The 16,750-nt window shown below is 35.9% G+C and overlaps 1 protein-coding gene across 10 annotated transcripts in view; it reads left to right on the top strand.

The window, feature by feature from the left end:
- Nucleotides 1-16,750, top strand: part of ERC1 (ELKS/RAB6-interacting/CAST family member 1) — a 146,508-nt gene that overhangs the window by 73,787 nt on the left and 55,971 nt on the right. For 6 of the 10 annotated variants that reach the window (XM_087968584.1, XM_087968585.1, XM_087968586.1 and 3 more), the window contains 2 exons: nucleotides 294-425; nucleotides 7,749-7,909. In XM_087968584.1, coding sequence (XP_087824710.1) covers nucleotides 294-425; nucleotides 7,749-7,909 — 293 coding nt within the window. The remainder of the gene's footprint in view (nucleotides 1-293; nucleotides 426-7,748; nucleotides 7,910-16,750) is intronic. The other 4 variants (XM_087968587.1, XM_087968591.1, XM_087968593.1 and 1 more) reach the window with 1 other exon arrangement.

Below are 16,750 nucleotides of genomic sequence, written 5' to 3' on the forward strand. Positions count from 1 at the left end.
CTGCCTACTAATTTGAATTGCATGTGAAGATGTGCTTTTGCACACACAAAAATACCCAAAAGTCTCTAGCTATCTTAACACTAATTGCACTGCTATTGCTCACCTCAGTTTGCTAACTTTTGTCTTGGCTATGGATTTACTCCAGCTCTTCCTTCACCTTACATCTGTGATTTTCTTCTGTATGAAAACTGAATTTTGTGGAATTCCATTGCTGGAAACTCCCTTGTGGGTGACCTAGCACTTGACCTATTTGCTCTAGAAGCTACTTCATTTGGTGTCCTGTCATTTTCCAGGATAGTTTGCATAAGAAGGATGATCGAATTGAGGAGCTAGAAGAAGCACTGAGAGAGAGTGTACAAATAACTGCAGAACGGGAAATGGTATTAGCTCAAGAAGAATCAGCCAGGACACAAGCTGAAAAACAGGTTTGCATGCTTATGGTCAACTGGTATTGATATTTCAGGTTAACATGGGTAACACAAGTAAAGGAAATATATTAAATAATGTGACATATACTTAATTTTTTTCCCCATATATAAATTTTAGGCCTGATAATAAGCCTTCTCAGTAATGCTATCACATCTCACTACGTAAGTAGCAGACAGAATCAACCTTGTTCTAAGAATTTGTTAATAGATCGTTCTTGAGGACTGTTGGACAGCAACTTTTATAAATGGCTAACAGCATGGTCTTTCTTTAGAGATGTTATTGTCCAAAATATTTAAAAGCTGCCAGATTGACCATTCCAATGTATAAGACTGTAAGGTAGAAAGAATGAACCAAATAAATAAAGTGAAAAATATGACAGGCACAGCTAGTATGACAAATGAAGAAGGGAGAGGGGGGAGAATGGAAGGAAGACGCAGAGAGTCAGGCAATTGTTTCAAAAAGATGGAATCCGAACCTTTTCTCTTTGCTGCAGTAAAGACTGAAACCACAGTAGACCCAAGAACACAGTAGATGTTAAGAATGGTTATGAGGTCAGATCCCTTTCATAAATACGTTGTTTGATCCCCCCCCCCCCAAACTATAGCTATCAGCTATCAAAATAAATCTCACAAAGAACGTTTTTCCACATATAAATAGAATATTGTATTCAAAGAACAAATGAGTTTTTTTGCTTTAATCTTGACTCCCCCACTCCACCCCTCACCCCCGAAATGAAACTGTAATCCAAAAAGGATGAGGTCAGCAACTTCCCTAGCTAGCAGCTGTGTCTTGGGCCAGCTGCAGTTTTCAGGTCATCTTTGAAAGTAGCCCCATTTAGATATCCCTTTGTGTAGCTGAAGGTTTTGCTTGCTGTGACTTTAACCTGCTGCTCTAGCAGGAGTCATAGGTCCAAGAAATATCCTAGATCACCCACTGGCTCTTTCTGGGGAAGTTCAGTCCCATCAAGAACTATTGATGGAATTTCCACGGAACTAAAGAGTTTCCGTACTAATGAGAGCCATCTTGCTTGAATTCAAATACAATCTGTTTTATTTCACCTAATCCCTCACAGTTTCCAAGCACTGGTCAGGACTTCCTGCTCATTGCTTCTTTGGCCTGGAGACATGATGTAAAGCTAGGAATCATTGGAATATTGGTGTTATCGAAGCATACTAACGTTAACGAAGCCAAACCAACAGTTGACCTCTCCCAGTAATTTCATGTAGTTGTTAAATAAGATAGAAGAGAATGAATACCCATGAAGGAATTGGTTTGATATTTCCTTCCCCAATAATACTAAGCAGATATCTTCATTCCAAAAGGAATGAAACCTCTACAAAGCAATATTTCCAGTTCCCAGCCTGTATAGACAATTCAGAACAATACCATGGGCATTTGTATTGAATGTGTAAGATGAAATAGACATGAAGTGGTATATCATAATGTTCTTAGAGATGACCACTGTAAAATAGTCAGGTCTGTGTATGTTTTTGTGTGTACTCAGGCACATATCTGTGCATGTACATTATACACACGAATGCAACTAGATCTTTTCCTGCCAAAGTGGTACCCATTTATCTACTCACAATATTTTGTGTGTGTGTGTGGCAAAAACTAATCCCATCCTGTCTCAGTGCTCAACCCTACAGAACCCTTTGTCCCACAAAATCCTCAGCTGTCCAGAGCACATGTGAATGATCTCCCCCATCGTCTTCAGATGGAGAAGTTCCAAGGAACTGGTCTTCTCACTGGTTCCTTGATCTCTGCTTCAGTCATTGGCCCTGCTTTCATGGTACCGTCTTCAGTTTGCCATACCTTTCCTAGAAGCCCCTGAAAAACATTTTCTTTAAACATGATTATTTGTCATCAGTACCTTATTTGTTTTCTTGTTTTACATGAGAATTTTTGCCATAGAGGACTAGAAAAGAGACACAAAATAACATTTCTGAATGTTGATGTGTGTTCAATTTTAGGAGTCTTTCCTATACATATAGCCCTAAGACGTGAGACCCCATCTTCTTTGCATTTTTGGAAAAATGGAGACCTTGTCCACAAAAGACTCTAGCAAATTTACAACTCTTCAGCTTTCCCTTCTCCATGCTATGCTTCTTTAAAAAGCTCTTGACAGCACATTCATATTGATATGGCTGAAAATACATCAGGAATAACATAAACAAACAACTGCAACATTTTTCATGACTTTTGCATCAAAGACTAGTTTTTATATTTAAGATTCTTCTAACAACTTTATTTTGAATAAGCCATAATGTAAAATTAGCTGTTTAAAAAAGTCTTCAAATCTATCTTCACTATTTCATTCTTCAGTGTTTAAATCCTGTTGACCTTTTCATCACAGTTCTATCTAAATTTTGTTCATAGATATTTTTTTTAAATTATCTTCTGATATAACTCTGTCCTGAAGTTTATCTAACCAAAGTACTCCCATAGATTAATCTATTACATATGTTTCCTCTGTATAGCACTGAGTAAACTCAAACGGTGTTATCAAATTATCATTCATATGTAAATTAATCATCTGATGCAAAAGAGGAGTCTAGTGGCTCAGACATGGGTGAATTCTCTTGAGAAAAATTCAGTAAAGAACAGGAAGTGAACAGAGACGTCTAGAGCATTCTTCATATATATTCCAACAAATTAGGCAGGCAGTGGGACTGGAATTAGGTTTGGGGATGTGTTCTGCTGCTTTTGGGGGGGTGTTCTTGGTGTTTTAGGCTGTTGTTTTTTTTTGCTGACATTATTATATTGATTTGGTTCTCTAAATCAAGTTTTACTTTGAAGGACTAGTGCAAATTAAGAGTAGAAAATCTTTTGAAGCTGTACAACAGCCTTTCAGCTTACCAACAAACCCATAAATCCAGATATCACCTTCATATCAAGTTTCTGACTTTGCATAGAGGAATTACTTTTATTTAAGTAAAAGTTTCAATGTTACGAGTTAAATCAAGCAGCTGCTTTAGTTAGACAGTTTCATTTAAGTAGAGGCCCAGACGCAGGGAGAGATGGAAACCTCCTTATTGGTTGTAGTATTTGGTACCAGTTTATTGCCTTTTTCATTTTTTTTAATTCCTTCTTTTTTTTTTCCATTGCCTAACAAGCTGCACCAGCTATTTCTTCTCTTTGGGTCTGGAAAGGTAGATAGATCTGAAGAATGGTTTCTTTTTTTTTCAGTGAGCAAAAGTTTTAAGGTATTTTTTTTCCATAATTCATACCATAGCTTTGCCACCATATTATGCTATTTGGAAGATCACATTGAGTGCATACGTTCTGCACATGGAGAATCGAATTCTCTCTTGGTGAGCCCTTTGAGATAGTTCAGAAAAGAAACCAAAACCATGAGTACTACTAATTCTACCTTTCTTGTAAGATTAAGATTACTTGGAAGTCTGAAAGCACTTTTTTCCTTTCCTGTCTTTCCTTTCCAGAGAACTAGGGAAGGTCTCTTCTGAGATGCTTTCTTCACCACCATTCCTTCTGCAAGCTGAGATATCTCTTGTCAGACTTGGCTGCGGCTTTTCTTCCTGTCTCCCAAGGCTATTATAGCATGTCTCTTCTTAAATAAAACTGTAAGAAATTAGGAAATGTATCTGTTGAGGTTGCAATAAATATCACATTTACTCTGTAGACCCTGAAGATTAGTTTCAGTAGCCAAGTCAAACAATCTGTTTCCAAACAATGAAATGTACATTGAAAATGAGCATCATCTTCCACTCTCAAAAATGTTTTCATAATAAAAAGCTTTCTTCAACTTTTCCAGATATTTATACATCAGAATAGCATATTTTTTTCATATGAGTCCTTAGTCTATCTAAAAAAATTGTTGGCTATTTATGGATTTGCGTTGTTAGTTCTGTCCATATGACTTCTACTGCATATCTGGAAGCAGGTAATGATTGACCTTAAAACACATAACTGATATTACAACTTAAAACATGTAACATTTTTTACATATTTTATGTAGATCCAAAGGAATACAATTTGATAATACAGTATTTCAGAATATTCTCAATTTCTGTGTCTTTAGTAGTCCATTTTTACTAAAAAGAGTTTTAACACTTGGATCTTAAATCAAGAAGCATGGATTTTTGAATATATCCAGATACACTAATTATTCTGAAGGAATTATATTAGATGTTTCATAAATTTAATCATATGGAAGAGAGTGTTTGGGAATTTCTTTGTCAGTTATGCTAAAAGAATCTCATTTCTACATTGCTACCATGAGGTGTTGGTAACTTGGTGCCCTATAGATTCATGTATTTGTTGGATGCCCCAATATCTGTGGTTTTCCTTTTTAAACCAATGCATAAACATCTTTTACTTCCACTGTTAACAAATGCTTTATCGTCTGAGAGATAATATTTCAATATGCTCTGTTTCTGAGTGTTGAATAATTGCCATAATCTGAAACTGAGGTTTGTCTACTCTATGTTAAAGTTTGGGAGCTGGCCAGAAGACAAAACAGATACTTAGCATTGGGTTTTGAGGTTTGCAAATCTTAGTTGCTCATAGAACTGTTAGCAATTTTATGGGGAAAATATGTTCACCAACCATTTTAAAGAAGAGAGATTTGACTTGGATGAATTATATTTTCAGTTGTATTATAGTTATAATTATAGTTCCATTCTCAACGGCTCAAGGTTGACTCAGCCTTCCATCCTTCCGAGTTGGGTAAAATGAGAATCCAGATTGTTGGGGGCAATAGCTGACTCTATAAACTGCTTAGAGAGTGCTGTAAAGTACTGTGAAGTGGTATATAAGTCTATTGCTGTATTTTGAGGGGGGGTTATACTGAATAGAGTCATAGAGCTAGAAAGGATTGAATGAATTATTCAGCTGAATTCTCTATCCTGACTTGGGATATTTTGCAACAGAACTAAGTAAATATTGGATACTGTTAAACTAAAGATACCATTAAACAGACAAGCCAATTTGGCATGGGGGTTAAGACATCAGATTAGAAACTGATCACAAAGCCAGCTGGGCAACCTTGCACTGGTCACTTTCTCTCAAATCTACCGTGTTTCTCATAAAATAAGGCTGGGCCTTATTTTTTTTGAGCCCCGAAAAAACGGCTAGGCTGTCTTTTCGGTGGTGACTTAATTTCCCCCCCATGCGCACCTCCACCTAGAGTGTCCCGCGGACAGCCATGCCTCGCCACAAGGCTGATTCTATCAGCCAATAGAAGCACCCCAAGGGCAGAGTCACCTGCCGCTTCTATCAGCCGATATAAGTGGCTTCGTGGCAAGGCAAGGCTGCCCGCAGGGTGCTTCTATCGGCTGATAGAGGTGAGTCTGCCTGCGGGGTGCTCTAGCTGAGGCTACCTGTGGGGCGCTCCTAAAGGCAAGTTCCCCCCCTGCCCTTCCCCCCATTTCTCTTCACCTCGTGTAGTTCAAGCGATGTGAGAAATGGTGGGGAACGCATGCTTTAAATAGGCCCAAATTTTGGGGACGGGGCTTAATTTCACCTCATGAATATAAAACAGTGCTGGGCCTTCCTATTGAGGGGGGTGTATTGTTGGAGAAACACGGTAGGAAGGAGATAATGGCAAACCACTTCTGAAAAATCTTGCCAAGAAAACTGCAGGAACTTGTCCAGGCAATCTCCATAATAGGATATCATTAAACAGAAGAAGAAAAAATTAAATTTGTTGCTATGGGAGCAAATCTTTTGAAGGTAGAACTCATACTTTCTTTCCCTTTTCTTTGATATTGCCCCTCAAATCTATTTAAAAAGAAATCCCTATAGAGCAGATTTGGAGGACTTCAGGAAGCCAGAGGGGGCAGGATTTAAATCAACCACATTACGATTATATGTTTTATGGTTTGACCATTTTACTGATGGTGTAAGCCACTCATAGTTGTATTTTAAAATGGGTGGCATACAAATCTTGTAAACAATGAATAAATAAATACATTCTTTAGTAGCATGCATTCTTCGGTGGCGCAGTGGTTAGAGTGCAGTACTGCAGGTTACTCCTCCTACAATTTGGCAGATTGAATCCCACCAGGCTCAAGGTTGACTCAGCCTTTAATCCTTCCGAGGTGGGTAAAATGAGGACCCAAATTGTTGGAGGCAATATGCTGACTCTGTAAACCGCTTAGACAGGGCTGTAAAGCACTATGAAGAGGTATATAAATCTTAAGTGCTATTGCTATTCCACTAGTGACATGATATTGTTGCAGCTAGCAACATAACTTGGCAATACAATTATAAATTTTTGGCCTGCAGATAAAATTTAATTCAACTTTTCTATCGACTTGTGATAATCTTGTGAGGTTTTTTCCATGAATGATCCTCCTTTTATTTATTTGCCAGGAAAGTGAGGGTGTAGACAGACAAGACTGCTTGAGTGTGCTGCAATAATGGTTCCTCCTTCATCCCATCTTTGCCTTTCCCAATCTTTCCCAGTATTTCACCAGAACTGTTGTTTCACGTTGCTGTCTGCAATGTTACATTAACGAGGAAGACTTCAGGGGTATCTGTGGTTCTATGCTACTGAAATCATCCGGCTCAAGGGAGAGGCTTGACAAATAAATTTGTCTCTGAGTAAAACATCTTCCACGTCTACCTTTCTTTTACTGGTTTTAGATTTAGATTTTGTCCTGTTTCTGATTTCTTCAGCCTAACTTTTCCTGGTATTTTTCTCCTTTAGCAATCTGCTCTTCCTTGCAATTTATTTTGAACTGTATCAGATATTCTGTCTTGATGGTCCAGCGAGGTCCAAGATGGTTCAAGAACTGATAGATAAATAAGGTGGCTCCGTCCACTGCCTTTAATCAAACCATAGAGATAAGCAAAATGGAATAGAGTTCCAGCATAAATATAAAACTTTTCAGTTAGTTACAGAACAACCTTCACTTCATATTTTTGCTTTGAGCGAAAAAGAGCTATTCAGATCTTCTCAATATGCATAGGAGAGTTACTTTAATGTATTTGAGAATGAGTTAGTACAGTTTTGTTGATGCTGAAACTAAGAATATTGGCTTTGTAATTAAAATTTTGTAATGTAACTTTTCTCTACATTTTAATGAAGATAGGGCATAAAAGATTTATTATCAGTGATTATAAATTAAAACCCAATAGTGAATAGACATACGTGTAATAAAGAAGTGCTGCCTGTAATTTATAATAGTATCAATATATGTTATTTTAGACTAACCATGTTATTTCAACAGGGATAAATTGACCATTTGCAATATTTTTGTTCCATCATGCTATAACTCTGGTGAATGGCAGATATTGTTTCATAATCACATATTTTCTCTCTTCTTCCTCTTTATCATTCTTCAATTCCTTAGGTAGAAGAGTTGATGATGGCTATGGAGAAAGTAAAACAAGAACTGGAATCTATGAAAGCAAAGCTGTCCTCTACTCAGCAGTCTCTGGCTGAGAAGGAAACCCATTTAACTAACTTGCGGGCTGAACGGAGGAAGCATTTGGAGGAGGTGCTAGAGATGAAGTATGCCTTTGTTTCTCTTAATATTTCATTCTGAATTTTCCTTTAAGGATGATTGGTTAATGTTGTTGATAAAAAAATTACTTAAATATCTCTTGATTTCAATTGTAATGACAACTTTTTATAAGTGGAGTTATGTATAAAAATAGAAGATATCCTGACAGAAGTATATATAATTTTTTCCTCCTGGCACCACATGCATTCTTATACGTAAGACAGCATTATTTGAATTAGTCCTTATCTGAAATTTGAAATTACAATAGGGTGTGTGTGTGTGTGTGTTTGTGTGTATGTGTAGTTTATATATATAGTTTTTATGGAAAAATGATAATAGTAAAACAAAAAAGAATGGAAAGAATAAAAAGGAAAAGAAAAAGAAAAGGGAATACAATGAAAGAGAAAATAAATATATAAAGAAGTGACTTCCAATTTTCATCATAAGTATAAACAAATGTAGCAATCTTCACTGCCTCTAAGGTTGCAAATATTTATTTCTTCATCCCAATATGCCAACTGTCATCTATAAACAAATCCATAAATCATCTTCTTTTTAGTCTTCTGGGTTAGCAGAAGTTCCATTAAGGTTTTCCAGAAGTAAGATATCTTGTTTTAACTTTAACCAAATAAACCAACTTTATATCCCTTCCTTTAACACCTAATAGTCTTAATCTTTGGTTCATTCAAATATCATTGTCCAATTTCCTATTTATCAATGGCATCTCTCTTGCCTGGATTAAATTTCTGCATGTTCACTCTCATACAGACTATTTTTAAACATAATGAATTAGTCAGGGATGCTGTTCACACCCTTGGAATTAGCTGGTAAGAAACAATAGAGTTGGGTATCATAGTACGGAGATTTGTATACCACTCTACAATGCTTTACTGCACTCTCTCAGTGATTTACAACATCAGCATATTGCCCCTAACAGCCCTCATTTTAACAATCTGGGAAGTATAGAAGGCTGACTCAACCATAAGGTGGTCAGGATACTGATAATACCCATTCGAAATCTTAAATCAAACTCCATTAGTTTTACATAGATATTAAATAATATGGGGAGAAGATAGAATGGAATACAAATGGGATTTCTTTAAAAATCACAATGTCACAATAATCTAAATGTATTTTTTTAACTTCATACCATACCTTAACATAGTTATTTTGAAACAATATACAATTCAAATTAGTCAAATAACACCCAAATATTTAACTTCTTTTTATTTTAAAACTATTTTTGTTTTCATCAGATTGTGTTGATCTTGTAGTCATTTTTACCAACATCTTTGCTTTACGTTTTTTAATCTTAAAACTTGTTTGTGCGCAAAATCTTTCAATTTTTTTTTCATCTAAGACTCAATCTATATCAGAGGGTCTTGTAAAATCAAATCCAAATCATCAACAAAGGCTCTAAATTTCAATGTCTAATTTTTAATTTTTAGATCCATTTATCCAGATAACCTTATCCTGTCCCCTTCTGGATATCACAGGGTTTAGTCAAATCACCATTAAACACCATTTGAGATAGATAGGATAGATAGATAGGATAGGATAGGATAGGATAGAATAGAATAGAATAGAATAGAATAGAATAGAATAGAATAGAATAGAATAGAATAGAATAGATAATTACATGATTCCTTGAATAAAATTCTTATCAAAGTCCATATTTTTCAGTGCTTCAAAGAGAAATTGCCAATTCAAATTGTCCATAATTTTCTCAGCATCTGAGATTAGTGCAGCTTGTTTTAATATTCCGCGTGCTTTATACTCTCCATTTAATACGCTGTTTGTTCCATGTGGTCAACAAAAAACAAATTCTAAAATATGTAACTAGCAGTTATGTTATAGAGATACTTTTTTTAACATGAATGTATTTCATTATGTTTTAAATTCCAAGATCCCTGAGAATAATCCTTTAGAAAAAATGTGCTATGCTATCTAAATGAGCCATGACAGTCTTGGAAGGAAGACCAACTGCTGAAAACAGTACCAGGTGGTGATTTAAGGGACTTGTTCCAGTCAACAATTGCTCAAGACGTTAATGATGTTGGAAAAGGAGATTCTTTCTGCTGTTCATTTCTTAAGATTTTGCTACTACTGTACTCTTGTTTCCATTCTGTTTTTAGAGTAAACTCTTCTTACTACTGCCACTCTTCCTGAGTTTGTTTACAGAGGGGGTGCTATGAATAGTAGATGGTGCTGTAAAAAATTGGTTCTCATTCTAAGGCAACCCCAGAAAAAGCTAGCACATCAATCCCAGTTGCAGGTTGTGGAGAATAAAACCTGTCTTATATTGTTTTAATTGAGTTAAAAGCTAAATATTTATAGTGAAATGGAGGACCTCACTCAGGAAGCTTTTTAATCAGAACAGATGTCTGAATTCCAGTCAGCTATATACAACTTTGGAGTCATTTTTCCTCTTGTATTATTAGATTATAAAATGCTTATAGCAATGTAGTTTGGGGGCGTGGGGGGAATCTCATGTGCTTTTGGAATTGCTACATTTGGTGCTGTTGTTGGAAGTCTCAGAGGTACGTGATGGATGAACAGAAGTTTTCTTTGTGGTAATTTTTGCAAGGAAAAAAAAGAGCTTTGGATAGGTGTTACTTGTCGGGAAGACAGAAACTAATAAATGACATCAACTAACTAAACAATAAGGTAGTGCCAAGAACCAGATTTGAAGACTGTAAAACTGTGGTTCCTAGCATCTGTGGGTGTGCCCATAGGCCTTGTCAGAATCATCTGAAAGCAGCTGCATCTTCTCCTGGCCTCCCACAACTGCCTTCCTTTTGCATTCAAATTGCTATGCAGCCCTGTACTGTATGTCTGTGTTAGATATTTTTGTTCATTTCTAAATACAGTAGTTGTCTTCTCTAGCAGCTTGATCATAGTGTGAAATTCTTACTCTGCTTCATAGGTGGCAAGGAGAGGGTTGGAGGAGTACTGAAAAAAAGAATTTGTTGGCAAATTCTATTTTCATGCATCCAAGTGGAATAGCCTCAGTAAAACAAAGCATTGGAGGAGGGATGATGCAATTATACTGTTCCTGCTCAGATATGTAAAGTTTAGTCCTCCTGAGCAAATTAATGTTCTGCTATTTTTCTTGTTTCCTTCACCTATTTTCTGTGTGTGTTCATATAGCAGAAGAAGGCCTGGACAGGAGTTCAGCTATGACAAGAGGTTTCTCAGATGGAGCCATATTTTCCAAGAGGCAAAGCAGATGTGTTTTACTGAGGTTATTAGATCAGTAGAAAAAGAAACAGACCCTGAGCAATAATGAATGAAGCAATAATAAATGAATATTTTTAATTTCCAGGATACCCCTTTCTGAGGGGTTTGTTATTTTGATGCTAGGTTTAGACGGGAATCAGAATTGTCTAAGAAAGACTGGATAGTGACCTAGATAGGTCACTCCATCACTGGATACAGTGATGAAATCAAAGTTACTCTACTATTTATATACTGTAAATTGATAACTTGTTTTGCAAGTTATCTTCCTTCCCAATCTGTTTTAATCATGGAAATGTATTTAGGATGCAAATCTAGTTTTTCAGAAATAAATACAGGATACAGTTGAACTAGCAATGGAATTGCTATGTGGGTTTTATATACCACTTGTAAATATTTCTATCCCTACTGCTGAACTTTTAAAGCAGACACAGTCCCAGTTTTTCAAGGTCATGGAGGACATAAATCCTTTTGAAAAACTTCCAAGTCTCTCATAAGACTTTGAGTCAACATACAACATCATCAAGAGGCAAATGGTATTCCCATGCTTGGCCATGTGCAACTTTTCTCTAGTGCTGGGAACATTTATAACCTTAATTCATTAGTTTATCTGCTGTGTAACTCTTGTAGTCAGTTATCTTCCTTGTTAACATGATCTCACAGTTGGAGATCAAGGAAATGGCCCTATGAATTAGCAGAATTTCTGAGATTTCATGCCAATACATCATGGTCCACTTTAATTCCTAAAGTTAATTTTGTTCCAGATGTTTGTTTGAATTCATGGTTAGCTATGATTACTACCAATTCAGGATATGAAAAACAGTGAAATATTCTCCCAGCTAACGTACATTTGAATTGATCAACCTTTAGATGACCTCACAAATGCCTCAGTATTTTTTTGGAAATTAGATGCAGATTTACCCTTTAGTACTGTATATGGAAAAATCACATAGACAACAATCTAATTCAGTGTTTTCAAACCAAGCAATTTTCAGATGTATAAATTTCCAGTCCCAGAATGTTGTGGCCAGTATGCTGGCCTGGGAATTCTGGGAGACAAAGTCCACACATCTGAAAGTTGTCCAGTTTGAAAAACACTCATCTAATTCCATGCAGTTTTTGGATTTTGGACCTGCTGTCATTTTCTTTATGTAAGTGCCCTGAACAATAACAAGGTGATGCCCATTTGACAACACTTCATTTTTATTTACAATATTCCCGGTTTTTAGTATCAACTGAACATTTTCTTTTAATCCTAGATTTTGAATATTTGTTGGTATGTCAGTAACGGTTATAGATGAATTACTGTTCCAGCTATTTTGCATAATATTTAACAATCAGATGCTTTCATTATTTTAATTTCTTCTATTCCAGCTTTGAAATTATTACAATGAAAATTGAGTTGTACATTTCCTAAATAAGTAAAAATGGTTCATTTAAAGAAACTGTCTGGCTAATGCCAGCAAAAAAGTATAAAACACAAAACGACGCATGTTCAGAGCCAAGGCATTTGACTTTGAACTCTTCAGTAACTTTCCATAGAATATGGATTAATTTCTTCTGGCTGATCCAAAGACCATAGATCAGAAAAACATTCCTACTGTAGGCCAGCTTTCCATTTAGGTTATGTGTGAACTTTAAGTGCCAGGATCAAAGTTTGCCACTGCTGGTTGCTGTAATCTGGCCCGCTAGCCGCCACTCCAGCATTTCAGTGTAGCTAATGAACTACAACCGGTTGTGCTGTGGTTTGTTGTATCTGTCATCCAAACATGGAATTCTGCGGAGTTTTTAATGTGTGTTTGGAACAAGCCTGGGAGATGTGCCTGGTTGCAGGAGGGGATAGCATTTGTGGTTGTAGCCACACAGACCACCAAAATGCATTCCTACATTGAGAAGCAATAATATCCCAGCTTCTGGAGCACAAATACAGTGTTGCTACCAATTTCAGGTGATACTAATAAAGGCAAATATTTGTAAACACAGGGTTGAAATGAGGGGTCCTTGGTGCCCTCTGAGCTTGCTTGTTTTCTTGCAGAGGTTTCATTAACCAAATTAGGTAATATCATCAGTGCTACTAAGGAGTGCAATTGGCTGTCAGTTTAAATTCTAGAGGCTTGCCTGTCAGTGTTGGTGGGAGTGGTCTTAGAGATTTTTTGATTGGTCTGTTTGCTGTTGGCTTCTTTATTAGTTTTTTGATTGGAGTATTGTTGATTGCTGGTCTAATGTTAACCTTGGAGTTAATCTATGCTGATCTGGGTGTTGATTGCTGGTGGAGAGGTGGTTGGGTCTTTTTGTTCCTTTTTGGACCAGATGACTTTTGCATAGTCTATAGATGTTGTTAACGTCCATGTGTCTATTGATGGTTGATTTGTCAGAGTGCCAAGCTTCTAGAAATTCACTAGCATTTTTTGGACTTGGCTTGGCCTAGGATGGTCACATTTTCCCAATTTAACCAAACTATGGTTACATCTGTCCATATGTTGTGAAATAAAATTTCAGGTGAAGTAGCAGAGTGGGCATACGGCATAGCATAACTCATGATTGATGTTTTAAGTTAATTCGAAATATCAATGGATATGTGCTGCCAACCCTCTATTAATGAACCTCTGCCTTTGGTCTCAGTAGAAACCAATTTATTTTCATAAATATTATGAATTTTTAGGTCATTCACAGTATGTTCTTCTAAAAGTGCTTCCAATCCAAGTTTCAAATTTTCTCTCTTTTGCTTGAGAACCTTTGATTGGTTCTGGCATCTTTAGCTACTTCGAGTTTTTAAGAGAACTGAGAGACAGATGTTTTAAATACATACATAAAAATTGCCAGAATTGTTTCCAACTCTTTTGCAGAATCTTATAGTAAAATGCTGCAAATGCAGATTGTGTTACTTATTCCTGATTTTTTTGTAGACACTTTCACAAAAGAGATCTAAATGCAGTATTATTTTTGTTTGTTTTATGAAGTCTGAAAATTTATGCATAGACCTTCAGATATCCTTCAGAGACCCTAGCAAATGCCAAGCCTTACTCTGGCTACTAAAGTGCATGAGCAGAATCAGTATTATAAAAAACGATTCTGTATTTCATTACAGCAAATAGATGCTTTTGAAAATCACTCTTAGCAAAGAGCTAGGCTTTTATCTTCCCTGTTTTGTTTTCCTCTGTGCAACAACTGAATGATTACTATGAAGCTTTCCTTACATCACATTCCTTAAATTACTGACAGTTTCCTTCAGACCCCTTTCAAAAGAGATTTTGCACAATATGCAGCAGCCTGAAAGATAGACTAGCTGCACTTACTGCACATGCTTCCTTAACTTTTTGAAAAATCCTTATGTTTACTTGTGGTCCAATTTAATCAGAAGGAAAAATTGCAAATCACCTTGGACTTTTGGCTGCATTTTTTGAGGAAGTACAACATGAGCCATGGTGGTGCAGTGGTTAGAGTGTAGTACTGCAGGCTACTTCTGCTATCAGCTGCCAGCAGTTGGACAGTTCAATTCTCACAGGCTCAAGGTTGACTCAGCCTTCCGTCCTTCTGAGGTGTGTAAAATGAGGGCCCAGATTGTTGTAATATGCTGACTCTGTCACATCAAACTAGTGCACATTTATGTAAGGTCACCACAGCAGTTCCATATATTCCACACTCAGATGTCTTCACTCACAACTAAAATGGTCATAATATAGGATTTCCATAGGCTTCATGTAATTTTACCAGAGCCATAGGTTTTGTTTTCTTTTTATTAAAGAAAAACCATCTGTTCCTCAGGGTGTCATTCCCTTTCTCATAAATGTTCATAGCACTTACTAGTATACATAAATTGGTAGTGTGCTACATATTTCATTAAGTATAGACCCTGCACTATTTAACAGAATTCCCAAGTAAAATTATCTGTGTTAAGGCTCTTCATTATTAATTTAATATAGAATTACAGTAAATACTAGCTTTTAGTAATTGCCAATTCTATCCCGGAGATGTAGTCTAGTTAAAAGTAGAAAGAAAGAAATCTCAAAGTTTGTTTTACACATATAGTTTGTTTTGCATTTTTTTTAAATGAGCAAAGTTGCAAGAAAAGGGGAAATGAAAAACCACATCATATGCCATATTAAAATTAACTTGCAATCTGTTTTGAGTCATATATAAAGTCTAGAAATAATTTTCTATTTGATATCTATTTTTTCCTTAGATTTTTTTAAAGATATGGTACAGTAGTTGATACAGATTTTTTCTTTAATAGGAATCTACAGAAATTTTCAATATAATTTTTTAAATAAAGGATTATCTTTACAAAGTTAAAACTTAACACGTTTGGATATATTTATTTACAACTGAGTATCCCACATCCAATCACTAGGACTGGGGTAGAGTAGAAGGCAAAAAAGAAATGAGAAAAAAGCCATGAAATTAGTCCCAATCATCCTCTGGTCAAAAAGCTCATTGAATTAAAACAACCCTTTGGCCAACTCTATGGTCAACATGTTCCATTGCATGGTAGAAATATTTAACAGATATTGATATAAATTTTAAAAGGAAGATAAAAACTAATCCAAATTATTATAAAATAACTAAAACAAAAATCAAAGAGGAAACTACAAATGCAATAAAAAAAGAAAAAGAAAAAATAGAAAAGAAAGAATAAAAGATACAAAGTATCTTCTAAAACTTCTTTTCAGTCTTTATAAGTAGTTATAAATGTATCTCATAGTCTGTGATTACAACAAAACTCTCCTTTTACTGTAATATATCCTGTCTATTCATCAATACCATAATTGTTTTCTGTTTTACACGTATAGATGTTTTACACATCTGTTTTACACCAAGACAAATTCCTTGTGTGTCCAATCACACTTGGCCAATAAAGTATTCTATTCTAGTCCACAACAGGTTTTCAGTCGTCAAATAAACATAGATCTTGTCTTTTTTTTTCTGACCAAAGAAGCCAATCTAGCCTTCTCAGCAAGTACTACAATCTTCACCGAACATTCCTCCATTGTGAGAATTGCTGAGTCTTTCTATCTTTGCACATTCAATATATCTGGCTGCAGTTATCATATACAAAAACGAAGACGTTCCATTATTTTTTTCCAACTATTTATCAGTCACAAAACAAAGATCTTTCGTCTTAATTGTATGTTACTCTTTAAAATCCTCTGAATTAGACATATAAAAAACATTTAATTTTCATAAAAGAATTGACAAACTGAATAACAAAAACAGAGGAGGCTAAATGGATCAGACAAGATGATAATGAAAATAGGTGCTGATCAAATTTTATTTATTTAATACCCACACAGAGGCTTGGGGAGGGCGAAAAACGAGCCTTTGGAGCCAGGGGGAGGCCATTTTTGCCTCCCAGAGGCTCAAGGAAAGCCTCCAGAGCACGGGGAGGGTGAAAATGCCCCCCCCCCGCCATGGTGCAGGAGGCCACACCTACCCAGCAACTGGGCAGAGAACCAGTTGCTGAAATTTTTGAAGTCCACCTCTGTATTTATGCCATATATTTATAATGAAAGAAATGTGAAATAATTATGAAAGCTTTCATTTCTGCTTATTAGCTACATAATTAAATAAGCCTTTAAATAAAAAAATGATCTCTGGAAAAGCTGCAAGATAGT

This window comes from Notechis scutatus, chromosome 6 (genome assembly GCF_049901735.1).
Source record: "Notechis scutatus isolate UNSWTSFEM ecotype Mainland chromosome 6, rNotScu1.2, whole genome shotgun sequence".
NCBI lineage: Eukaryota > Metazoa > Chordata > Lepidosauria > Squamata > Elapidae > Notechis > Notechis scutatus.